This window comes from Abramis brama, assembly GCF_963993115.1.
Source record: "Abramis brama genome assembly, chromosome: 24".
In the NCBI taxonomy this organism is placed as follows: domain Eukaryota; kingdom Metazoa; phylum Chordata; class Actinopteri; order Cypriniformes; family Leuciscidae; genus Abramis; species Abramis brama.
This window is the reverse complement of record NC_139986.1, coordinates 22162136-22189321: the sequence shown is the minus strand read 5'-3', so window position 1 is coordinate 22189321 and position 27186 is coordinate 22162136. Positions and strand designations below refer to the sequence as shown.

At 38.1% G+C, this 27186-nt stretch overlaps 1 protein-coding gene across 13 annotated transcripts in view; it reads right to left on the bottom strand.

The window, feature by feature from the left end:
- Positions 1-13464: 13464 nt before the first annotated feature.
- ntng1a (netrin g1a) overlaps positions 13465-27186 on the bottom strand; it is an 89876-nt gene continuing 76154 nt past the window's right edge. For 2 of the 13 annotated variants that reach the window (XM_084102195.1, XM_084102190.1), the window contains exons 6-8: positions 22759-22926; positions 20380-20514; positions 13465-15091 (exon numbers count right to left, since the gene is read on the bottom strand). In XM_084102195.1, the coding sequence (XP_083958321.1) occupies positions 14838-15091; positions 20380-20514; positions 22759-22926 (557 nt within the window). In that variant the 3' untranslated portion in view covers positions 13465-14837. Of the gene's footprint in view, positions 15092-20379; positions 20515-22758; positions 22927-24435; positions 24496-25438; positions 25484-27186 lie in introns of all 13 variants that reach the window. The other 11 variants (XM_084102192.1, XM_084102191.1, XM_084102194.1 and 8 more) reach the window with 10 other exon arrangements.

Below are 27186 nucleotides of genomic sequence, written 5' to 3'. Positions count from 1 at the left end.
ATCGAGAACAACGGCACGGTTGGGGCTGTTGGCAGTCAGACAAGAAGCACATGAAATTACAGTGTTTGTGTTCCCCATGGCTCGAATCCACGCCAAGAGCTATTTTTTTTAGTCAAAAACCTCACGTTGCCAATTGTGACTATAGGTAAGTAGAATCTGTATCTTTTCAACTTATTCCAAAGGCTGATGCCAGTTTTCTTTCCAGTTTCTGATGGAATACACCAGTTTCTTGCCAGTTCCACTGGCAGCTCTGGCCTTGGTGCTTGTTTATTTCTTTTTTTAATTCCTTGACTGATTTTTGTCCTAGACAAAGTGATTTTGTCCAGTGATTAAATGGAAAGCAAATGAAGATTTTGCTGCCCAAAAGTGATCTCATCAATGTCTCAACTGTGACCTGAAATGATACCAAACCAGCAATGAAAAGTTAGTTTTTAATATGAAGTCTAACATTTTTCAGCTAATTATTCCAAGACCAATTCATTTGAGCTATGCCATCCACATTCATTATATTTCTGCCCTGTTACTTTTTCAACAGTTTTTTATTTCCCATAAAAAAATGTTTTTCAATACACATCCACATGTTGTGTTTTCATGTTTTATGAGGACTTTCTATAGACATAATGATTTTTATACTGTACAAAAACTGTGTATTCTATCCTCTTACACTAACCATAATCCTAAACCAACCCATTTTAAGAAGAGTAGCGATTCATTTTGAAAAAAGTATTGATTCGTTTTAAAAAAGTAGCTGTTCATTTTGAAAAGTAGTGTTTCATTTTGAAAAAAGTAGCGATTCTTTTTAGGAAAAAGTAGCGATTCTTTGTAAAAACAGATTCATTTTAAGAAAAGTAGTGGTTCTTTTTTTAAAAGTATCGATTCATTTTAAGAAAAGTAGCGATTCATTTTGAAAAAGAAGCGATTCATTTTGAAAAAAGTAGCGATTCATTTTGAAAAAAGTAGCGATTCATTTTAGGAAAAACTAGCAATACTTTTTAAAAAAAAGTAGCGATTCATTTATATAAACATTGGATTTAAGAAAAGTAGCGTTTCATTTTAGGAAAAGTAGTGATTCTTTCATTTTGAAAAAGTAGCACTCCATTTTGAAAAAAGTATCGATTCATTGAGAAAAAGTAGCGATTCATTTTAGAAAAAAGTAGCGATTCATTTTGAAAAAGTAGCGATTCATTTATAAAAAACAGCAATACATTTTAAGAAAATTATCTATTCATTTTAAAAGTATCGATCAATTTTAAGAAAAGAATCGATTCATTTTAAGAAAGTATCGATCAATTTTAAGAAAAGTAGCGATTCATTTTAAGAAAAGTAGCGATTTATTTTGAAAAAGTATCGATTCTTTTTAGGACAGTAAAGACTTTTCTGATAACTTTTTTTTTTCAAATAGATGTTGTTCTTCTGAACTTGCTCATTATCAAAGATTCCTGGAAATATTTCCACAAAAATATTAACCAGCAAAAAATGTTCTCAACATTAATAATAAGAAATGTTTCTTGAGCACCAAATATTAGAGCATACAGTATTAGAATAATTTTTGAAGGATCATATAACTGAACACTAACTTATTTTTTATTTATTTTTTATCAAATAAATGCAGCCTTGGTGAGCATAGCACAAACTTTTGAATGGTAATGGTAATGTTACACATTGTAAGTATAAAAAAAATAAATCTAAAATTAGTCATTTTAAACGCTACAAGTGAATTTTAAAAAAATGCAGCCTTGGTGGATAATTAACTTCAAAAATATTTTCAAAACTTACTAACTCCAAACTTTTGAACGGTATGAAAAAGTGTGATGCATGCAGTGTGGTGAACAAAATGAATTTTGGGCCAGAGGTTTCCACAGTTCTACAGCAGCAGCTCATATAGTTTTAGTCCCATCTCTGATCGTGCTGCACTAGTGAGAGCTGTCATTAGGAGGAATAGCGGGCTAGAAGCAGGGAGGGCTACATTAGCCTAATAACAGACATCTGGTGGCCATTCATTAACTTCCATCCTTGATGTCTTCGACCCGGAATGTCATTTCTTGACTTTGTAGAGATTCAACTTTGGTCAAATCAACAAAAGAGAAGGTGGAGAGGAAAGAAGCTTTAAAGGGAGGGCAGAGGGACAGTGGTGAGACGTTCATTAACTGAGTGGATGCCTGTCGTGGGACGTCTTAGAACTAGTGATCAGAGGGATGGAAAGGTTGGAGGATGAGAGGCTCTGATCTCAGATGACCTCTGATTAACTGAGGGGATTTTTGTGCTTGTGCAACACTGGATCTTTACATTTTGATTTACCGCCCTTAAGACTGATTTAAGGGCGGTAAAACAAATCAGACTGATTAGTTCAGCTATGAACAGAACTGCTCTATCCAACCTAAACCTGTTGAAAGGTCTTATTTTATCCATAACTGTATATAGATTTTCTGAGCAATATAAATGTTTGAGATGTGCTTGTCTGTACAAAACCCAGTGTTGCTACACTGTTCTTAGTGGTTTTAGTGCATTGCTAAGTGGTTGAGTGAGTGGGCTAAATGGGTGGGTCTTAGAAGTGAAATGAGGTGAAGACCACACATACTCAGAATTTGTCCTCTACATTTAACCCATCCAAGTTAGTGCACACACATTAAGAGTCTGGACCAATAGCGATGCTTTTCTTTAGCAAACACTTATAATTATGAACTCAAACAACCAACATTTCTTTTCTTGCAGCTTAATACAATAAAGGAGTGTCTTGTGGCAGCCCATTCTTTAGCTGTGCAGGTTTACTTTGGCCTTGAGCAAGGTCAAAGTCTGTCTGGCTAATTAATACAGCTGATAAAAGCACCAAAATCCAGGATTATCCTTAATTTAAAAACTAAAAATATAACAATGTATTTATTAATTTAATAATAATAAAAAAAGAGATAGAAAAACTTAAATACTAAATAAAAAGGTTGCCTAAGAAACACATACTATATATACTAAAATTACAAAAACTAAAACCAAAAATAAATTAAAAGCAAAATGGATTAATAAAACATAAGCAAAATAATTAAATTAATCAAACTTAAAATTAAAAGGAAACCTTAAAATATAAAAAATAAAAGCCAATTCAACACAACCCAACAAAATGAATAGCCAGTTCCATAGTGACATCATCCAACAGGAATTGACATCATTTTGTGGGAAAACAACACAAACATCAGTAAGCATTAGCAATGGATTTGATGAATTTAATTTGGATTTCTGAGTGAGCCCGACTAAAGCATATTTCTAAAATACTTTATCCTTTACACTATAAATAAATCTCTTTAACAGAAATACATCCGTAAATTACAAGCATTTGCATGAATTTGAAGTTCAAAAGGGACTGCATAACAGAAATGACCCACATAATACACATTACAGCCATTGTTTTCATACACCTTGTTCTTTGAATATGGCTGCCAGATTATGAAACAGGAAATAGTCATTGTATAATGAGAAGATTATTTAACCGTTCAGTTTTAACACTTAGCTGCATTGTTGTTCCAAACTATGTGTGTGTGTGTGTGTGTATGTACACATCCATTCATTGAAACGACATCCACAATGTCTGGTGTTCACACTTCTTGCTTATCTACTGCTGGAAAGGGCATGCCGTAGGTCTAAATAATGCATTACATCTTTAGTTTATCTTGACCATACTGCAAAAGAAGTCTATTTCCCCACTGCCAGAGAAAATATGCTTGCAGTGCTGCTAAGGTGTCAGTGTGTGTGTACCTCTGAGACACACAGAGAGAGAGAGAGAGAGAGAGAGAGAGAGAGAGAGAGAGAGAGAGAGAGAGAGAGAGAGAGAGAGAGAGAGAGAGAGAGAGAGAGAGAGAGAGAGAGAGAGAGAGAGAGAGAGAGAGAGAGAGAGAGAGAATTTTTTGAATTTTAAATTACTCTTTATTACAAAAGACAAAAACAGATTAACAAACAACCAATGGATTCAATAAAACATGATTATAAGAAGTGTGCAAAAACCACTTCTCCTTCAACAACAGAGCACACTGCTCCTTTGTCACACCATTTCATCTCAAACCAAGCAAGATCATTTACTGACTTGTAGAAATTAAAATCAATTAAAATTCTGGCTTTTACAAGAGCAAAAAACAAAACAACAACATTCTGTCCAACTGTCCGTTCAATCATATTTTTTCTGCTCAAGTACATTGCTAATTTAGCTTGACCCACAATAAAATTCAGTAATTGACATCTATTACATTTCTTCCTTACATATTTAACACCTAAAATGAAACTTTCATTTGACAAGGTTTCATCCACACAAACAAAAATACTCCTTAATACACTGAATAAAGGATTTAACCTGGAACACTCCAAAAAAGCATGAAAGACTGTTTCCCTCTTAAAACAAAAAGGACACTCAGAACTCACTTCAGGGTTTAACACAGAGATAAAGGCATTAACTGCAATTGCACCGTGGAGAATTCTCCACTGCATATCTCCAACTCTTTTTTCTAACGGTGGTTTATACAAGATTCTCCATTCGGGCTTAGCCTCCTCATCTAATTTTAAAAAAGAACGCCATGGCGTATCCACCTTGTTATTCAATAATTTTTTGTTAAAAAACAGAACACAAGCTTTGTACAAGTTTTTTCCATTAGTTGAAAGAAAATTTAAACACAATGATTCACCTGGTTTGAAAAAAATCCCCATACAATCATCTAATTTAGGTAATAAAATAGTATCTGGAAAGGAGTCCTCAGCATTAGGAAACCTTGCCCCTGTATGAAAGTCTGTAAGAGATTCCCTTTCCTCAGATGATAAAACAGACCTCAACTTTGTCAAAAATTCATCAACTTTACGAGTGGAAAAAAAACCAAGATGTAAAGCAGCTTTCTCAGTGTTCATGAAATTGGGACCAGCCACCTTTACCAAACCACCTAGTGTAGTGGTCTTAGATTTACATAGTAAATGACTTAGTCCAGGAAACTTTTGGTCTCTGAAAGAAATGTCCAATCGGCCTCCATGGATTATAGGCTCATTTAACAACCAAAAAAGAGAGTCCGAAGATGATGTCCTCTGATGATTAAAAAGACTCCAGACTCTAAAAAGGTTGCGATAGAACACTGGGACATTGGCAAGGTCCAGTTTAAGAGGGTCCATCAAAAAAAGAGCTCTGTCCAGCTGAAAACCACCCAAACTCTGTAGAATTGCACAGGCAGTAGCTCTCCAGCCGACACGAGTTGATCCAGACAGAAGTTTCTGTATGAATTGCAGACGAAAAGCTGCTGTCCTGCTCTGCAAATTCACTAACCCCTGACCACCTTCCTCTTTAGGCAAATATAAAACACTCTGAGAGACCCAGTGTAACTTATCCCAAAAAAAATCTACTAATAAGGCTTGAACATCTGATAAAAATTTTTGAGGTGGATCAATACAAGCTAACTTATGCCATAAGGATGAAGCAACCAAGTTATTAATAATTAAAATTCGCCCCTTGTAAGACATTTTTGGGGCTAACCACTTCCACTTTGCCAACCGACCTTTAAGTTTGTCAATAACACCATCCCAATTTTTCTGTATGATTGTCTCATTACCTAAAAAAATTCCTAAGTACTTTAAACCTTCTGTGTTCAAATGTAACCCTTCAGGGAATTTTAACCTTCCTCTTCTCCATTTTCCACAGACCACAGCTTCGCTTTTTTTCCAATTCACCTTAGCAGAAGATAAAACTTTGAAATCATCAAGTAATTTCATTAAAATATCTATATCTCTTTGGCATTTAACCATCACAATCAGATCATCGGCATACGCTGATAAATGAACAGTGCAATTAGACCCAACTATTTGAACCCCACTCAGATTACTCCTTATCTGTTGTAGTAGTGGCTCTATGGCTATTGAATAGAGCATTCCTGACAAGGAACATCCTTGTCTTACCCCTCTTTCAACCTTGAAAGGAGTGCATAAACCACCGTTAACCTTCAGCAAACTCTCAACATCAGTGTATAGTACTTTTATCATATTCACAAAATCTTGGCAAAAACCAAATGATTCTAATGTTTTCCACAGGTAAATATGCTCGACACGATCAAATGCCTTTTCTTGGTCTAGAGAAACTAGAGCACAATCTAAATCAAATATCTTGGAGACATCTAAAAAATCCCGCAATAAAGAAATGTTATCGAAAATAGACCTGCCAGATACACAATAGCTCTGGTCCGGATGAATGATCTGTTTCATCACCACTGACAATCTTTTCGCCAATAATTTAGAGAGTAGTTTGTAATCTGTACATAAAAGGGACACAGGCCGCCAATTTTTGATCTCTGTCAAGTCTCCTTTCTTTGGGAGAAGTGTAAGGACTGCTCTGCGGCAGCTCAAAGGTAGCCGCCCTTCGGTTAAACTTTCATTGAGCACTGCGAGCAAGTCCTCCCCCAACACCGTCCAGAATGACTTATAAAAGTCGACAGGGAGACCGTCAATGCCAGGAGCCTTTCCCGACTCCATACCCATCAGGGCTTCATACAATTCCTCTAGGCACAAAGCCTTGCTGAGTTTCTGGTTGTCTTCTTCGGACACCCCAGACAGGTTTTCCAGAAAACCACTACCAACAGCAGGCGCTGAGTCACATTCACCTTTGTACAGTTTTTCATAAAAACAAACAGCTCTCTTTCTAATATCAGTGGGATCAGTTAATAAAAAGCCAGCTTCAGAACGCAAAGCATGGATTAACCTTTTCTGACCATTCTTTTGCTCCAAATTAAAAAAGAATTTAGTTGGCGCATCCATCTGATCAATTTGCTGAAATCGGGACCGAACCAGAGCTCCTTGTGCTCTTGCACTTAAAAGATCACTAAGCAGAGTCTTTTTAATTGAAAGAGCTTCCAAGCATCTATTCTCCCCCGTTAATTCAACTGATTCTTGAAGCTTTATTATGGATGTCTCCAAGGTTTTCATATCTCTTAATGTCTGAACAGTGATGTTTCGAGTGTGCTGCTGACAGAATTGTTTAATCTGGGCTTTACCATAATCCCACCACTGTTTCAAGGATTGAAAATGACTTTTTGAGGCTCTAAAATTAACCCAAAAATATTTAAAAGAATCCACAAAATTCTTATCATACAACAGGGAAGAATTTAAATGCCAGTATGCACTCTTTGGTTTGATAGAATTCAAAAAAAAGTTACAACACACCATACTATGATCGGAGAAACTTACAGGTACAATAAAGCATTTACTAAAAATACCACATTGATGTTTAAAAGTGTAAAACCTGTCTAATCTTGCTAGAGATAACACATTATCCCGATTATGGGACCAAGTATAATGTCTCTGATTGCCATTGAGATGTCTCCAAATGTCACTCAACTCATGTGTTTTAATCACTTGAATAATTCTCTTACGTGAGGGTTCGTGGGGTTCGATATGATTCCTGTCAAGATCTCCCTCAGTGCAATTAAAATCTCCTCCTACAACTAACCACTCTTCACTATTACAATTTTGCAAGATTGTATTAAGCTTGTTTAAAAACAACATTCTTTCAACTCCTGACGTTGGAGCATAGACACAAATAAATATGAAGACGTGATTTTCAAATAAGGCTTTAACCTTCAAAAGCCTACCTTTTATAATTTCCTCAATATCATAAGTAACTGGTTTAAAATTTTTGGAAAATAATATAGCAACCCCTCCACTTACAGCAGTGTTATGACTTAAAATTGAGATTCCATCCCATTCTCTTGTCCACTCAGTCACATTATGTACATCACTATGAGTTTCTTGAAGAAAAACAATATCTAGTTTTTTTTCCTTCAAGACCTCATATATCACTGCTCTTTTCCTAATATGTCTTGCACCATTTACATTCACAGATGCAACACTGATTTCAGCCATAAAAGGTAAAAAGGAAAAGAAAAAGAAAAAAGCAGCTATCTTCACTAAATTCTCATTTTTCGGCACCATCACTCAATTCAGTGTTAATTTTTCTCACTAGTTTTTTCAATCTGTAAATTTCTTTATTAGTAAATGAACCTTCAGCCATCAAATACCGTGTCTTTTCAATGAACTGTTTTAAGTCAGGAAAATATTCATCCACTCTCACTCCTCTTCTATTTTTAGTTGCCTTAAGAAACAGTTTAATGTCATCTAGATCATAACAACGACTCACGTTTTCAATTTGCGATAGCGAAACACTACAGTCCGACTCACTGTCACTCCCTGACTCGCCCTGACTTTCACTTTCGATTTTGTCCATTTTCTTGCCAAATCCTAAATCCCCGGTAATTACACTGCTCTTTCTTTTACGCGGCATCTTAAATATCAAACTCTCATCACCACTGCCCGTAATCATGCTTGTTTCACCTACAGTCTGTTCCCTTCCAATACCGTCCAACGGAACATTTTTGTCTTTAACAGACTGTATAGTCTCCAACTCATTTGATTTGTCATTGACAGATTCTCTTTCTACGCTTACATCTGGCTGAATGTTTAGCGGTTCCTCCACAACTAAACTGTCCTCGGTTTGCTCCGTCACTAGCGCATCCGACTCAGCACGCCCCCCCGCAGCACCCGCTGGCTCTGGAGGACCAGTCGTGACATCCGTAATAATTAGCGTTTCTTTTCTTTTCTTTTCGGGACAATCCCTGATTAAGTGACCAACTTTATTACAGCCAAAACACTTAGCTTGACCAGTTGTCGCAAATACAACATAATCAAAATCATCAATCCGATATTTAAAAGTAAGATCCAGCTCAACATCGTCTCTCACAATCATATAAACAAATCGTCTAAATGAAACAACATGCTTTAGTAATGGGGATCCGCTTCCAATTGGGATTTTTTTGATCGGGGATACTAATTTGCCGTGACGAGAAAGAGACTGAATTAACACTTCATCGCTAATAAATGGAGGCACATTTGACAGCGTAACTTTTTTAGACGGCATTGCAAGAGGAAGAACATGTATAAACAAACCATCGACAACAATTCCTCGCTCAACTAACTCATCTGCTTTTTCTACTGCATTTAAAAAAATGACAGTAGCACTATTCATTTTTGATGCCGACAGAATGCTCTCATGCCCAACAATTTCTCCTATGGCCAAACAACAGTCCTCAACACTCACAGCCGACGCCACCTTCACTGCATGACGCCGCGTGAGTGTATTCAACACCCGTACACCTGGGCCCGCCATGTTCCCTTACAGGTAGCACGCGGCCCAAACCTTACCCCCAGCACAGATTAGCAAACACTAAAATAACCCCACAATGAAGAGAAAGGAGGAGAGAGAAGAAAAAAAGAAAAGGAAAAAGAAAAAAGACACCAAAAACCTATATAACTTCAAAACAACAAAAAGTACAGAGGGAAAACTCCACGCACTCACCGCACACTCCCGCACTCACTCCACAAACGCCCACGCATGCGCACGAGAGAGAGAGAGAGAGAGAGAGAATGTAGTTCTTGTATATTTGGATCTCTGAGTTTTGTATTCTGGAGAGGTGTGAAAAACTAACTTGGAAAATGGCAAGAATAATCTTCAGTCATACACCTGCCTCTGCCCCAGGGACTCGACTGTGCCAGGAAATGTTTTTATATTTATTTGTATGTATTTGTCACATGAGGTTCGGTGGCTTAATGAAGCTGTGCTGGAGTAATCTGGACTATATTAGTTGATCAAGTTGAGAAACTGTTTTACCCACAGTTTTTCTCTGACAGCACTATTTAAATTTGCATTAAATCATAGTAAGGAATAAGTGACTTAGTGTACCTTTAAATGAAACAGTGGATTTCCATATTTCACGTCTCTTGATTGTGATTGGTCAGTCGCTGCATTCAGTGCCCAGACATTTCCCAATATCTCATCCGAGTAACTAACCACCACTAGTGGCTCCATGGCTCTCGTATCACACTCTTGTTTCATTCAAACGCTTTTGGAACCATCTTGCGCTATTATTAATTCTAGTGAAAATGAACTTCTATTAGCATTGATGGATCCATGAAGAACTGTCACAGATAGACTGTGCCCTCTGACTCTTATTTTGAAAGGACTGCTTAAGTGCATGTACACCCATGAACAGTTTACACCAATATATACACACACAATCTAGATGCCGACAAAACAACATCAGATATACAAGATGTGTGGTTATTTTTATTTTTCATTTTTACAAATGTTAACATTTTACAAATATTTATTTCCCCTGCAACAAACATATACATATAAAATACTGTTGTACTCATATTGTGGGTCAAATCTCAACTGGCAAACCCATGTGCAGCGATGGCTGCCATTTTAAAGCTTCCATTTGCCAAGTAGGAAGGGCACTTCCATTGTCAGTGACATCACAGGGGGAAATCAGGGAAACTATCATTTCTCAGGCATTTTTCTTTGTTTAGACACCACTTTGTAATTAATAGTGTGATGCATAGGTTGCATATTAATGCCATTTGTTTTGAGTATTTGTGTAGTTTTATAACTTTTGCACCAAAATAAACACCCTGGACTGTGAATTTTTCTCCATTTTTTCTTCACCGCCAGTACACCCTAACAAGAACCTTTAGCATTCATAGATCCTTTCCAATGCACAAAAGGTTCTTTATAGTAGAAAAGGGTTCTTAAAGCTACACTGTGTAATTTTTTAAGTTGATTCTTAGCAAAAAAACACTTTGTTCTTTCAAAATGATATGTGCTCATTAATGTATAATTACTTCTACCAACTAATCAAGTATTCTCGTAAGTGTAGAATCTGCCATTTAGAATACATACGAGCAAGTCGCTCAAATGGCGGCAGCCATGTTGCGCCTCCATCTTGAAAATACATTAGCCAAAGAGTGACATACCTGGAAATTCAAGCTTCGCCTTTCGCGTTTTTACACTCAGTGGCACCGTGACAAATGCGAGGGGGAGTAATACGGCCACCGTAGGAGTTAAAACGCCCTCGGAATGGGAGGGGCTAGAAAGCAATATTCAGTTGGTAGTCATAAACAATTTCACCGCTAGATGGGAGAAAATCCTACACAGTGTAGCTTTAAGATTATTAAAATGTTCTTTACACAAATTTTTTTTTTAAGAACTGCACACCCAGACAGTATAGTGTCGGCCCAGATCCGGGTCACATCTGGTACATGTGGATTCTACGCGTACCAAAAGTGGGCCAGATCTGGGCCGACAATATGTTACTGTCTGGGACACACTTACACCCCAAGCTGTCTTATCTAGTTACTCATTAAATAATTTGTGTTTTTAATGTGTTTTCGCTATGGGTGTGTAATTTAGTTATTACGTTGTTATAGTCAATTTATGTTTACCACATGCTTTATTTTACTCATAAATTGAAAAACCCCATTATAAAACCCCATAGGAAATACCAGCAGCGAATTTGACTTCCATGTTCTGATGTCATACCTGCACCACTCTATAGCCAACTGCATAATTAACTGGACAGCTTTTGGAGTTTGACAAGTACATTCACAATAATAAGAAAGATTTCTTATTATTTTGAGAAATGAATGCTGTAACAGACTAACTGATTTCCACGATTCCCATTTCAGTTTGCTCGCATTTTATCGCCTCTTATGTTTAAAACATTGAAGGTTACGAGTCGTGAAGTTTCCGCTGTACATATTCAGTGCATGCTTGTGGTCAGTAGGGATTCTTGAAACATTTTGAATTCTATTAAAATGTTCTTTGTTTTAATACTATTCTTTGTGCCTTAGCTACTCACGCACATTCCGGTGGCTTTTTCTTTTGAATTTCATGCCAAACAATCTTGAATACCTTTTACATTTCCACAATGGTTTGACCTTCAGGAATCTCCAGCGCTCACACATGTTCTCCAGCACTATACTTCATTCAGGTATTCTACCTTAAGTGTGAAAACATGAACCCATGCACATTGTTGTAAGCTTAGATTCTCTATTCCTTCAAATCTGACAAATGAACATCCTCATGCAGCCAAATACCAAATGCAGTGTGTGTTCTTCCCTTTTGAAAGTGCATGTTGCCAATGTTTTTGCAGAGATATTCCCATTAGCAGCAGAGGGAACAACATCACCATTACTCCTCCAGGAGAAGGACTTAGATGCCAAGCCAAAGTTGGGCTTTTGTTCTGGGAAGAAAAGCGAGATGCTGAATGGTGGATAATGATCTTAGCGAAGCCCGTTGGCTGTCTGAGTTCAGGCGGCGTTCTCTGGGTAACCTTGGTTCACTTCTCCTTTGTTATCAACTTCAGATGGGTCTTCCAGAAACATATTCTGTAGTGGCAACACAAATATCTGAATACTTCCATGAGTATTAGTATGTGATATTAGCTGATAAAAATAAAAGTGTTTGTAACTTTGAAAGTCTTACCCTGAGTAGGAAACCATTAATCAAAACCCTGAAATGGTCAACGTTAAATGAATCCTCAGTTTTTAATTCCTGTTATCAATGAAAAAGTTGGATGTGCCTAAAGTAAAAAATCATCATGTTTACTGAAGCTGAACTTCTTAACAAATGGAAAAGCTGATTTAAAAATCAATAGACTGCCTTGTTCAAGGGCAGATTAACTCCAGATGCAAGAAAAACTGACACGTTGCTTTAAGGGGAAGAAATGCAGAAATGAAAACATTCACTAGATCTTTTTAGAAAATAATCTGCAATATCTTTCCTCCTATAAATAGGAGTGAACAAATGGAACCATGCAGCTGATTTTGGCTGAGCCTGTTTGTTGGCTTGGTTCAAAGAATTTGTTGAATACACAGTGGATCTGCTGAGTATATAGATACACTGAATTGTTTATTCTCTTTGTCAGTGTTGCATATGTCTGCACATGATAAAGGGAATGTTGCATTTCTGAACCAATACACCACAAATGTACACGAGATGATGTTGTGAACTCCAGTTTTCTCAGCCAGGGAAGAAATACAAGAGTGTCTCTGGACCAGTTGATCTGTGTTAGGGTGTACAGTTAAAAATAACTTTGTCAACACTTAAACGACATTTCTTTTGTTTTCTAAGCAGACACACAACAACACTTGAAGATTCGTAAATCAGTATCCAGTTTCTAAAGAATCATTGCAGATAAAGACAAATGTTCCTGAAGCATCTCCTTCAAAATGAATCATTTAGCAGGCCTGTGTTGTCACACACTCTATAATCGTGAAACCGGCTGTAAAACTTTCTGTTTAAAACAAACCTGTACGATAGATGGGCAGTTTAGTCACAGGCAAAACCAACTCCATAAAACAGGCTCTCAAAGAGACATCAATAGCTGTTAATATTTAATTTTGCCCATCCGATAATGCGTTTCTCTGAGACGAATCATTACTGTATTGAATTTGAGATAAATGGTGTGCAGAAAATTCTGAGGCTTAAAGCATTTTCCACTGTTCTGCAAAGTATGCAATTTATATGCATGTTATATAAAGACATATGCGATTATTTATTACGCTTTCATTTCAGGGACAATTTAGATTCTTCATTTTGCAATAAAACAATACAACACCACTACATAAAGTCCTTTTAAAGTTTTATTCACTTAAACTTTTCAGTGTTAAAGCAACAAGAAAACATTTAGAATGTCCTTTGGTGTGATTTTCTTTTTTTACATCTCAGTATATATACTGTATGTAAACTGATATTCTTTGATGCCAGCACGTTGCCAATATACTTTAGGTAAACTTCACAATCAAACTGAAGGAGAAAAAAAAGTAGTTTGTAAATGAAATCAAATTTCAGACAAACGTAATTTAATATTTAATTCTGTTTGCACCTTGATTGAACGCACTAAAATATTGCCCTTAAACATATCAGCAATAATACAAAAAGGTTTATGCTCAACATCATCTTTACTCTGTCAAGAAAATAACTTCTGTATTAATACAAAAATTAAATACACTGATGACTGTCTAAGCACTTCATCTGTTTGGGTGAAAACACATCTTTGACCGTGGCCTCAGCAAACAGTCTGTCACATTTCAAAGTCATGAGTTTTTAATCATATTTTTTGGAGGATAGGGGTTGTGCCACATGAGTGTGACTAACATCACACAGACTGAAAGGAAACCAAAAATATATATATGAAAAAAAATATCAAGGGTTACAGAATTACATTCACAAAAGCACATGGTGGAGGAAGGACGGGGCTCTTGACACAAAGGACACTCTAAAGTTTATTTTCGAGGGTGGGGTCGGGGGTGTTGGCGGGACGAGCTCAATTTGAAAGCAGATCAAAAGTGACATTCTCAATAGATTTCCTTGTATCCACAATGCACTGACAGCAAAGAATGCTTGTTTCTTTTCTTAAGTCTTTTTCCATATTATTACTGCTTTATCTTTATTTATTTTTTGTAATTGTCCAGTTCACACAATCCAGACAGTTTTCCATCGTTCTGTGTCACAATAGCCGAAAGCAGTCTACAGCCAACATGATACCCAGAATGGCTCAGGTGAGGGGCGGCAGCTGGCTTTACTTGTACATGCCGCTGGCTGAACGCAGCTCCCGTTGCCGTGGTGATAAAGGGAGGAAAGGGCTGAGTATTGTCCGCTCCGATCCCTGTCACTCTCTCGTTTTGTTAGGGGAGTGAGTATCTATTATGGCTTGGTTCAAGTCTCTACTTCCTCTTATTTGCTTCATAAAGCATATGCTCAGGTAAATTCTATAAATAACACCTTGATTTTTTTATTTTTTTTTACTTTTAGATTTTTGTATTGAATAAATTTTTATAAATGCTATTTTTGTTGATGTATTTATTTATTATATTTTGTCTGTCATCCTCTGAAATTTCGCTTTGATATTTGGGCACATTCCACATGGCCGGCCGAGTGTCGGTGGGTCTGGTGCGCTGCTCATACAGAAGAAGCTGGATAGTCCGAGATCTGCCTCTCAAAGGACTGTGACCCAGCAGATCTCCATGAGGAGAACGGGACCCAGGACGAACAGCAGCAAAAGCAGGATCGGCGCAGGGGGGCGGAGAGAAGCCTGGCCCGAGTCCGACCCTCCGCAGCCGCCCGGCTCGTTCTCACACCGCGGTTTCTCACACAGCAGGCCGGTGTACGCCGGAGGACACTGACAACGGATGTTGTTCACACACACACCACCGTTTTGGCAACGCAGAAGTTCATTGTCACACACCCGGGCTGTGGTATTGAGAGGAAAAGGGTAAGCAGAAGACAAACACACACACAGGCTACACCCAAACAAGTATGAACACTTCTATGATTACATAGAGCTCTATCCTGAGATATCATATATTCATCTATTGCTGAAAATAGACAGAAATAGTCAATACAAAGTGCAGGCAAAGTATTGATTGAAATGAATCACAAGTAGAAAACGTAATATCATTATTAATAGAAAATCATAAGTAAAAAAAAAATTATAGACATTTGTTTTACAGAAACTCTTCAGCTTCGATTATTATAATTTTGTTTTCCCTCAAAAAGTTTACTTGGCATCCCTGCTCATCGGCCACCTCGAAATTATTTGAAAAAGGTTGAAGTACTACAATTAGTCTGGTTTCATTTGAAACATGTCACTCAAGAGACCTCAGCACTGCCATTAACCCAAACCATTAACATGGCATAGGTTTCTACAAATCCCCGACAATAAATTGCATTCTCCATTATGTGGCGGCACTGCATCAGGCATCAGTATATTTAACAACAGGGACACCAAGGCCAGACCTGCTCCCTTCAGATGCAAGTTGTTGAGCAAGCTTCAGGCAAATAAATTCCAGTGCAAACTAGCAAAACCAACATAGACAAATAAAAACCCATGAACAAGCCATGCCTCTCACATCTTCATCAAAGCTTGAAAATCACTGTAAACCTGCTGATTGGAAAATAATCATCTAAAACACACAAACATTGACCTCTATCAGCTTGCGAGGAATGGTTCTGAGAGGACTTGTGCGTTGCAGCATCTGTTTAATGGCTGTTACTGAGCTATTTTGGGATGGACTGAGCTGACAGGGAGAGCTGGATGATAGAGAGAGGAGGTGTAACTCTCCCAGTCATAACAGGCTGATTAGGGAGCTGGCAGAACTACATGGTCTCCAGCTTCTCTCTCTCCATCTCCTGTGTGGATACGGGCTTTATGGTTGAGTCAGGGAAAAATGAGCCCCTGTTTGTGTCCATAATTCCCCCTGTTCATCACTGCCGAGTCTTTTTACGATGCAGATCAATCGTTCCCTAGTGAAAACCCACACTCGTACCACAAAACAAGACTCAGACACTGGACCTGCAAGATGAACAAGCTATTTGAATTATCAGTGATTAACACACATATAGATTGAATGCGTTCAATTAGTATTAGTCTCATTAGTATTTGTTAGTAAAAACAAGCAAATCATACATTTCTTAACGTTTGGATACACACCGATATACAGAACCCCGCACATGATATGCAGGAAAAAAATAGTAGGCTAAATTCTGTGGACAATTTACGGATTTGTTCCCTTGATTTATAAATCATGTGCACATTTTACTTATTCGTTCCCTCGATTTACTAAATCGTGCTCAAAATGTACTTTTTTTTCTTGCATGTCATATGCGGGTCTCCGTACTGATACAATTTAATTGTAATAGAAATAATTATTATTATTAACAATACAAAATTATCAGTGTGTATTCAAATGTTAAGAAATGATTATGACAATAAATTAAATTGCGCTAAAGTATTAATTCAATTTAGCAAAATTAATGCAGTTTCCTAGTTAGACACTACAATAGTTTCAAATTTAAAGCAATATATAGGTGTTATAGAACAAACTTAATATACAGTTACCTCTGTATACTGTTTAGCCTATTTTCAAAGGTTTGAATGTAATCATAAAAATGATCAGGGGCCTCATTTATAAAACTTTGCGTAGGATTTGCGTCAGAAGTGGTGTACGGATGAAACATAGGACGTGCGTACGCACAGAAATATTCGGATTTATAAAACCGTGCGCACGCACATCCTACGCAGTTTTCCCTTAATAAATCACAATCAATTCTAAATGTAGCGCAGCTTTTGCGGCTTCATGTCACGCCCATAGATGCCCATAAATAGTCCGTGAAACGCCCACAAGTTAATATTCATTGATTGCGAAATCATGGCAAACACAGAGAGGAAATAAAAAAAAAACGTAACTTCACTCAATGTGAAGTAGAAGTTATCGTTGGCGAGGTGGAAAAGAGGAGAAAAATGTTGTTTGGAGGGCACAGTGTGGGCATTACTAATGCCAAAAAGGCACTTGAGTGGCAAAAGGTTGCAGACGCCGTAAATGCTGTAGCCTCACAACCTCGGACCGTGGCCGAAATAAAAAAGAAATGGTCGGACATCAAAGTTGAGGCAAAAAAGCGTCTAGCGCTCCATCGCCAGAGTTGAGACATACGTCATACGTTATTTTATCAAAAATAAAACAAACTAAAGGCATATGCATGAATACCATGATTCCGTAGCTGATGAAGAAATGTTTTACTATGAAAACAACTTTCCCCAGTGGACAATTAATACATCTATCTATTTATCTATCTATATATCTCCCAAATTATCTATCTATCTGTCTATCTAATTGCATCTATCTGCTCCGCCAGACGGACACATTGACGAGAATATCAGTTTTGTACATTATTTCGTTCTGTTTACTATATTATTTATGAGGATGAATTGCACAACATGCCAATATTATTGCAGAACATATTTCACTTTTCTTTTTGCAAATATGTGTTAATTAGCATTTCTGTTGTAATTTTCGTTTGATTTTGTTTGTTATACACTGCAGATCGATCAAACGGGTGTTCGTGTAGGCTGTTAATTGTAAGACTTGCTTTGTAAAGTCTTCATGTTATTTATGAGAGGCAGTATTGTCATTTTTTTACACAACGGTCTAAAGTTTCACACACTTTCACGTGTTTCTTCCATCTGCCGACGGTGTCGCCATTTCTCATTTCACCCGTTTTTGTGCGTACGCCTGGGTTAGAGTTTGCGTGAAGGACCGCACATTTTCCCGTCAAGTTTGCTTTTTATAAATACCAATTATTGCGTAGAGAGCGGCGTCCGCCTTCTTTTGTGCGTACGCAACGTTTATAAATGAGGCCCCAGGTCAGTAAAAGGGAATGCTATGTGATATGCTTCTTTTGTTCTGTTGTTCTCTCTTCACATGTTAAAAAAAATTGTTTATATAACAGATCGCAGTAGATCAATTAGTTCATCTAGGTTTTTTTCTTAAAATAATCAAAATATAAATTTAGACCAGTTGTTTTACTTCTAGGGCTCTGATGTAGTCATGAAATGACAATCAACTGTCCTTTTCCGAGCACATTTTTAACTTGTCTAGCCTGCCCATAAGAAAATATAAAGAAATTATGGATCAAAAGATGAAAAACAGCTGTTTTAAAAAGAGGCTTGTTTATAAAAGATGCTTTATTGATTCAATCTTTGTAAATCTCCAAGTTGCCCAATGCTCTTTTATAGACAAGATGTTTCCTTTGATAAATTAATCTTATTTTTAAAAGACGTGTAGGACATATTGACTCTTTGCGATTGAGACATCAATGTTGCCTCTTACCAAACTGTACAGAAAGAGGTAAGAGATAATGAGTTGATTGTGTCTGTGGAAAGACTTTTAGAACAACTCCTCTTTGCGGGAAAGAGCAAATTGATCGATTACCTTTTCCACAACTGTGGCCTTTGGCAAAAGTGTTCTTGTGCTTCATCTAAAGAGAGACTTAAAAGAGGCACAGTTTTGTAGATAACGTATCTCTCAAGAGTTTGGGTCTTTTTGGTTCACCCTAAGAGTTCAACTCTTTCTGTCTCCTCAGTTTGATATACCCTGATGACCAGAAAAAGGTGCTGAGGCAAGAAGAGCCCCGTCAGTGATTTATAGCTGGTATGGGCAAACAAACGCCTTTACCTTCCAAAAGAGGGGGGCATGGAAACTATTTACTCTGCTGTTGGTTGAGAATGTATCTCTCATATCCTACAAACAGTTTAACCTCTATATCCTACCCCACGCTCTCTAGAGCCCAGGCACAAGAAGGCGTTTTTATCTAATAAATATGAGAACCTATTTTAAGAGAGCAACAGAAGGTCTGTTTATGTTTAAAGCATGTGCACTCACAACAAGGAAAAATGTGCTCAGCCTCCAATTCTGCATTCATAATTTGCTTGCATGTAAATAAACCGTAATAAGAAAATAAATTGAGCCATTTATTGGGTTTGCTTTTGATAAGAGGGATAATATTTATTGAGAACAGCAGTAGATTGCATGGTGCACTGGGAAGAAAAGGCTTATTTGAAGAAAGATTTGAGCTTTAATTGCATACCGAAACCTGCATACAGATGGACGGGATCAGGAAAACGAGCGTTAGATTGCATTTATCACACACATTTTGGCCTTTGGGACTTTTAATGAGACAAATGCAACAAACTTAATCTCTTATCTAGGACATCTAACAAAAAAGCGTCTGTGTTGATGACAACATCAAATTAAAATGGTTATGGTGCTTTACCGTAGTGCATACCATTGACTGAAACAGTCACATGATAATGCATCTTCAAGCTGGTGGGAGATGGATGTGTATAAAGAACATGTCTCTTTATTTCTCTTCGAGTACATCTTCTAGAACAGTCAGTAATGGGAGTGCATTTGCCACATGTCACCACTTGTACCAAACTCTCTGGTTTACTTGTATCTTGTGACATGTGATGGTGTGAATTTCTGCTTCTCACACTAAACCATCCTCGTACTGTTACATTCAAAGCCGCTTTGAACTCAACATACCCATATGCTGGACTGTCCATCTTACATTATAACAGCCAAAATCCCTTTGTGTTATCTGAGGCTTTGGTAAATATTGACCTTTGATGCTAGGAGCCCATTGAAGAATACAAATCAATGCTTGACCTACAGATCGTTTCAAACCGCAACACTTGGAGCCAAGAGAGAAAACCAGCCATCATAATGTGGCCATAACAGCAAACAGCCAGAGAACACAGCGCAGGCGTCAAATGTTCTGCTCACTTCAAATATTAGCTCAGCTGTCTGCGTTCATCTGCACAAATGCACATGCATGGGATTATGCCGAGATTTGTTTGCATGATTTATCTCTGTGATTGAGAACAATTCTATTTGTATTAATACTATTAATAAAAACAATTCTGATAAATTATGTTAATAATTCCCTCAAAATTAAATCTGTAGTTAAACCACTAACAAGGCAGTATAACAGGTGTGACTGAGCCTCGGATGGAAGTCAGTCCAAGTTTTTTTTGTTCCCAAGTGCTGTAAGCAAACCAAGCTGCTCATTCCCGGGTAAGCCAAAAAAGCAGCAGCAAACAGAGAAAATAGAGGGAGAGAAGGGAGAAGGGAGGGGTTGAGAGAGAGAGGGAAAAGAGAGCAAGGGACTGAAGCTGCAGGTTGGTTGGAGGTTCTACTTACATTTGCAGCCATTGTCCCACAAATATCCTTGTAGACACTCATGGCACTTAGCCCCTGTCGTTCCCTCCTTACATTTACAATATCCTGTGCCATTACAGCGATCAGTGTCTGAGCCAAAGGGATTACAATTACAGTCTGTAGAAACAAGACACACACATACACACAGTGGAGAGATCGGGTCTGTGGTCTTCAGCCTCTCAGATCAGCTCATGAATAAAGTCCCTGTTTTCTACACAAAAAGCATTTTCGCTCAAAATGGGCCTCTGCTGCATCCTTCATGCACATTGCTAGTCTACAAAGGACAGATTTATAACCTGTATATCTGAATATTTACCTTACATCTTCCATTTCAAAGGAATAAAATGAGAAGCATCAGCTGGGGAAGGTGAGTGAGGGTGGAAAATGGAAAAAATGGCATTTAGTTTAGTGAGGAAAACGTATGTTTGTGATTGTTTAACGTCTTGGAAGTCCCATTATGCAAAAGTGTAGGGCGATGAAGACTATTACAGACTGATTGCACTGTGCATTATGAATAATTTTACGAAAATATATTTCTATATTTAGTTTAGCACTAAAATGAGTGGCATGAAGGGAAGGAACATACAAAAGAGAAAAAGAAAGACAGAGACACGTGGTGGAGGTTTCCTGATTAGCCAATTCGTTTGCTTTCCACAAGTGCATTAAGTCAAATACTGATAATTTCTTACAATTATCTCATAATTAAATCCTTTGATACTACAGGAAATGTCCTTGAAGGGGACCATTTTATTAAAGTCAAAATGAAAAAGCATTTGTAACACATTTCACTGCATAATTTTAAAACAAGATACTAAACAAACAAACAAAAAAAAACCCCTGAAAAATACAAGTAAATGTTTGGGAATTTCAGTAACTCTCCAGGTCATGGATCACCCCTACTACTGTAACATTTGACCTTAAGGCATCTGGCTTAAGACAACTATCCAGGGTCTGATTACTTTCTTGGTGCTGAAGGGCGATTCATAACCTAGATCTCTGGGACATCTATGGAGAAGACAAATATTTCGAGCAGATGTTGAGCTACTGAAGGGTTTTAAAATTGCAAAAAATTTTAATATTTGCCATTCAAAAGATTAATTCTCTAGTGCTGAAGAACTTGGACATGTAGCCTGAAACTCTGATGTGTGTAATGGCATTTCACAACTCACAACTGCATTTGTTTGTTTTTTGTTTTTGTTTGTTTTGGGAGAAATACTACTTCTTTTCAGTATAAATTCACCAGTATGCCCAGCACAACAGAACTCTCTATATGTGTGAATATAGTCTTAAGGTTTTGCTACAGATCAGATACTTGTTTCATTTCTACAGTAAGTAGAAGACATTCATGCTTATTAATTATCAATGCTTTGCTAAAACACTAACACAGACCTCTCTCATGAAGCACTTTTCACATATTTTGACAGCTCTGTGGCCCTCCTCTGAGTACAGAATTTGCTGGGTTGAGGTGGAGGTCAGAGTCTGTGACCTGTAACACCTAAAGATGTGTGTGTAAGTCACACAGCCGTGACCTGCTCCCAGACACCTCTCTCGCTCTCTTCTTTCTCTTGCTTCTTCTTTCCCAGAGTGACATATGCAGCATGCAGCACCTTTATTTGTGGGTGCGAGCCCTCCCAGACACCTCACTGGGGAAGTGTGAAGGCAGACATCACCTCTACCTCACAATGACACCTTTCTGATTTTATAGTCTGTCTTTTGTTTTTTCTTTGTCTTTTCTTGTTCTCGGTTTCACGATATTTTTTCCTTTTCCTTTCTGAGCTTTGTAATAAATATAAAAAATTATGTTTTATTAACAAAGTTTGGAAGGAGCTCATTCAGTTAATCAACTCAATTAGCATCAGGAGGTATATATACAGCAGACTTACCTCTGTTCTATGACAGTTTTCCAGCATCCCTCCACCACCCCATCTCCTCACTTCTAACTATTCCTATCCCAACCTGGGATGGAGTACTCTAGGTTCGGGGCAAATTCCGAGCTCGGAGCCCTCCCCTCGGACAGCACGCCAATTACGCATAACCTTTACTCTATTTAATTATATGTAAGTGTGAACTAGTGAAACACTAATAAACATGCCAATTTTCAGGAAATATAATCTGCCATGGATCATTGTCAGATACTTGCTGGTTTTGTGGTCAAATACCAGAGGGATGTGGTTCAACGTGACGTTGCTGACTCACACAAGCATGCGTGAAGAGACTCGGGTGATGACAGAGAGATGGACAGACACAGAGAAGGGAGTGAAGAGATGAAGGATGATGGAGCAATAGAAAGGGAAGGCCATATGGCAGATTTTGGGAGGGTGTGTGATGTGCGTTGGTGGATGGGAGTGCTGGAGGACTGACCTATGCAAACATTCTCATCGTCCAGCTCTGCTGAGGCATTGCGGTAGTATCCAAGCTTGCACAGTTGGCAGTGCTGCCCTCTAGTGTTGTGCTTACAGCTCACGCAAATGACGGTGTTTAGCACCTCGATGTAACTGCAGCGATTGGAGTGACTGAAGCATTCGCAGTCTTGCAAAAAGGGGAGAGAGATGTGGCTGTGTTTAGGGTAAGTGTGTGCGAGTCGCGGCGGCGCTGCAGAAGAGGGGCACCATGGCATGCGAGGTTTGGATGGTCTGAAACAGCGGTAGGGTGGCAGGCACTGCCATGGATGCAGCCAGTGGTGTTAGATGTACGATCACCTTAAGATGAATGGAGAAGCGGTGTTGTTATTAGAGTTCGCCTCGAGCACACCACAGCAATGGAGAGGAAAATAAGAATAGGAATGCCACATGGAAATCAAACACGAGTAGATGTAATTTTCAACCTCGACAGAAGGCGAGTGCAATTTGAAATTTACATCTACAGTATTTATATTCTATTGCTCATGGAGAGTTGTCTGAAATAAATGATGGAGGGGTGTAGTGAAGGAGCTGGAACTTTCAAACATGAGAATAAAACAATGGCTTCTATTTTCTATGCCCCCGAAATAACAAAGCCTCTCAGGTCGAAAACGGGTACACAAACTGTATCCTCTCCACAGAACTACTGCCATAAAAATGAAAGACAAAGCACTTTTTTCAGTATTGATTCTGTCAGCTACAAAATGAGAAATAGCTCAACCAAATCAGAAATAACTTCCTATCTATTTCCCCACAGCCTCCAAAGAAACCAAACAACGTTTATCCAGGACCCGCAAGGAGTCTGTCCTAGTTTCAAAGTGAAGTTGAATCTCAATGCACGGATGCTGCTCTTGGCATAACATAACAAAGTGGCGCCCTGACCTGCCAGGGACACTTGGTCAACCAACTGGCCAGAACCCTCAATCTGACAGATCTTCTCGTTCATAAAGCCTCCATGTCCTTCCCTCCTGAGATGATTCCAGGGCTTTCGGGAGAAATGGAGGGATTCTCATTATCAACATCTGGATTATGGTCAGGCCTCCTCAGCAGCCTTTTCCCCCGTCCCCCGACTGGAGTCGTCGAGACAGACATATCTCCTGAAAAGCGATCTCTAAAGCTGCCTGGATATGTCAATCATTCTGTCTGAAAAATGTTTTAGACGGCCCACTTTAACAAAAAAAATGTACAGGCTTCTCGTCAGTGAGCCACTGTGGAGTTATATCAGATTCAATGTTCTCATCCAAACTCGGATCAGCAACATTGACTATATACAACACATTAATCCGACAGAGTCAACATGATGCTTCCCCTTCTGATTTATCAAGTAAAATCTTTGCCTCCTCGAATCCCAAAAGCATTCGGGACAGAGTTTCCATGCTGATTCAGGATGGAGTTAATTAACAAACTAGTAATATAAACAAATTAAACAATAAATAAATGTAGATACAATAAATGTAATATCTTTTTAATGGTACTATTATACTATGCAAAGTGGGAAAAGTAAGGTCAGGGATAGGTGTTCTGCAAGTACAGAAAGTACAGGACTCACTCTGGACTCATTCAGGGGATGGTGGTGGGGGGTAATTCGGATGACATACACTGACACAGTAGTGAGAGGATAAGAATCGAGTCCTCCTACCTCTCTTACTGTTTGCAACTTGTACAGAAGGAATGGTTGACAAAGCAACTTGAGGAGCTACTGGACAAAATAAAGACAAAATAAATTAAATGAAAACATTAAATCAACAGAAACCCTAAATTTTATTATGAACATTAATGTTCATACCAAAAGAAGAATGAAGTAGAAAGAATGCAGACTATTTAAATCCAGTTTCTCTGTCATAAATGATAAAAATAGACAAAAATGTGCACAGTGCACGTTCCATTCCTTGCAGCTGTTGTGGTTTGGAAGTTTCAACGGCTCTGGAAAACAAAAAGCCTGCATTGCTGGCAGAAACTGCTCAGCTGGCATTAGCGTATTTGAGCTTCCCAGGCTTCTTGTGTGAGAGCACGTAAGGCTTATATCCCTACGTCCCGCTGCCAGTCCGACACAACAGCAGAACAACAGGGCTCAGAACAATCCCAAAGTTATCAGCTTATCATGCATTCACAAATCAACCCAAGTTTCAATGAGCACTATGTCCTTTACTAACCTCCAACCCCCAATTCAATCAAAACCACTGTTTATTCAGGCATGCTGTTCGCATGATGTTTCTCTTTGGCCATCTTTCTGCGCAATGTATTAACTTGAATCAGTATATTTAAACAGCCATGAAAACTCCCTAGCAGGGCTGAGAAAAGATTGAGAGGGCCCAAGAGAGAGCGTCATTCCTAATTAAAATGGAGGGCATAATGCTTTAAATCATCTTCATGTCTTTATGGCTGTTCAGCTTGTTTCTTAGAAATGCTGATTGCTCAAAAATCTCACAGCTTTCAGACATGTCAGAAACTCATACGCGAAAGAGAAAAAGCAAAAAGAACATGTTTGTCCATCTGGAATGAGTCAGTATACAACAAATGTACAAAAAAGACTAGCTGTCAGCAAACTTCTGCTGGATCTGTTTCACTCTTATAGCAGTCTAAAAATTGTTCTGTGAGTCAGATCAAAGGAAATTTTATCCAAGTTGAAAAATATACCCTACCTTGATTTCGGTTAGCGACACCTAGAGATGAAATGTTCTGCCGAACTGCATGCAAGCAGGAGAAATCAGGTGTTAATTGAATGCACTGGCTGTCGAATGTCAGATGCACTAGGACGGGTCAAGTTTGGACTCATGTACACATAAACAGCTACACACATCTCCAGATGGGTCATTCATAAAGTTGAGCTGATAGGCTCGATGAGGACAAGCAACCAATGGACCAATCACAGGTCATCTCTAGAGATTGTATGTAATTGAGCTGTGTTTTTTGGCTTACTCTGTATTAATACATGGGAAAGATGGCTGACAGAGATGAAGGGAAATTGTGTCAGTGTTTCGGATGCACCATGTGAGACTGGATTGTGCGCACGTGTAATCATGGTTGCTTGAGATACTTGTTAAATTCATCAAATTGATTCATTTGAAGTGTGCTTCTGGATGAAAAAAAGCTGACAATTGAAATGAGGATTTGATGGGAATATCCTTATAATTACATACAATTAATTTCCTTGGATGCGGAAATATTAAGACTGGGAACGGGGCAGTCTCTCAGTCAACCTCAGAGGCAGCACTAAAGTGAAAGGACACAAACATGGTTAAGTCCCTTATGTGCTGCTTCATGGTTGACCTCAGTGTGTGGGAAAAGTGTGTAAAACGAGGACAGGGTGCAGGAATTCCAGTGAGGACACGTCTATGAATTTGAATTCGATTTTTTTTTCACCAGGGACACAGCATGGTGTTTGGGGACTCGGAATGCATGCAGACGCAGGTTACTGACAGAGGAAACCCATCTTGAAGACCCATTATGAAATGGCCTCTATGTCCAATCACATTGGGAGAAATGACTCTTTTTCCATGTGATTCGGGGAATTCCGTGAAAATAACTATGAGTTTTCAGTTCAAGCTCCAGTAATATTTTATGATAGAAATTAAAGATGAAAAACAAATAATTGTTCTTGTAAGATTAATAAGATAATGTTAGCTGAGGGTTTGTCAACATTGTAAAGTGTTTCTCTTTCTTTAGATTAGTGTTTGGCATTTCAGCATCACCTCATTAGTTGAAGCCTCATTAAAACACAAACAAGAAAAAAAGGAATGTTTTTACAATTATTTCAAAATGTGATTAGGCATTAATTTGTAAACTAAAAAAAACCAATTTGGATCCATCAAACTAATCTAATATTTGGAGAAACGCTTTTTTTCCCACAACTCTTTTCATAGAGGTTTTCTGTCTCTTTATTTTTAATCCAGTTAGACACAAAGAGTGAGAACACAGCAATGAACAACCATTGGAGTTACTATCAGTTTGGAAGCTATCAGCCCTCAGAGTGACGGATGAATCCAGTTGTCCTCTTTCATCACATTACATGACACTCACACATGCAGAAGCCAGTGTCATGATACCCATGGGACAACGTTGAGCACTTTATTATTGATATAAAATGTGTTCCGTATTACCAAATGATTAGGAGCGATGCTCATCACATCTGCTCTTCATTAATGTTTTTGTTGGTGAAAATTTGGATAAAAATTGGATAAATAAGAAGTGACAGCTTTTAATCAATGCCATCCCAGTGATGAAATGCAATCCTGTACAGCCAAAATCTCATCTTAAAATATTAATTTTGCTCTAATGCCTGCATTAGGCAATTCTGGCAGGCTTAATAAACTTGAAATAGAATTGGGAAAAGTCAATAAAGAATTCAATTACCCTCAAGCAACTCTGAGGAAACTGCAGTGTTTTCTTT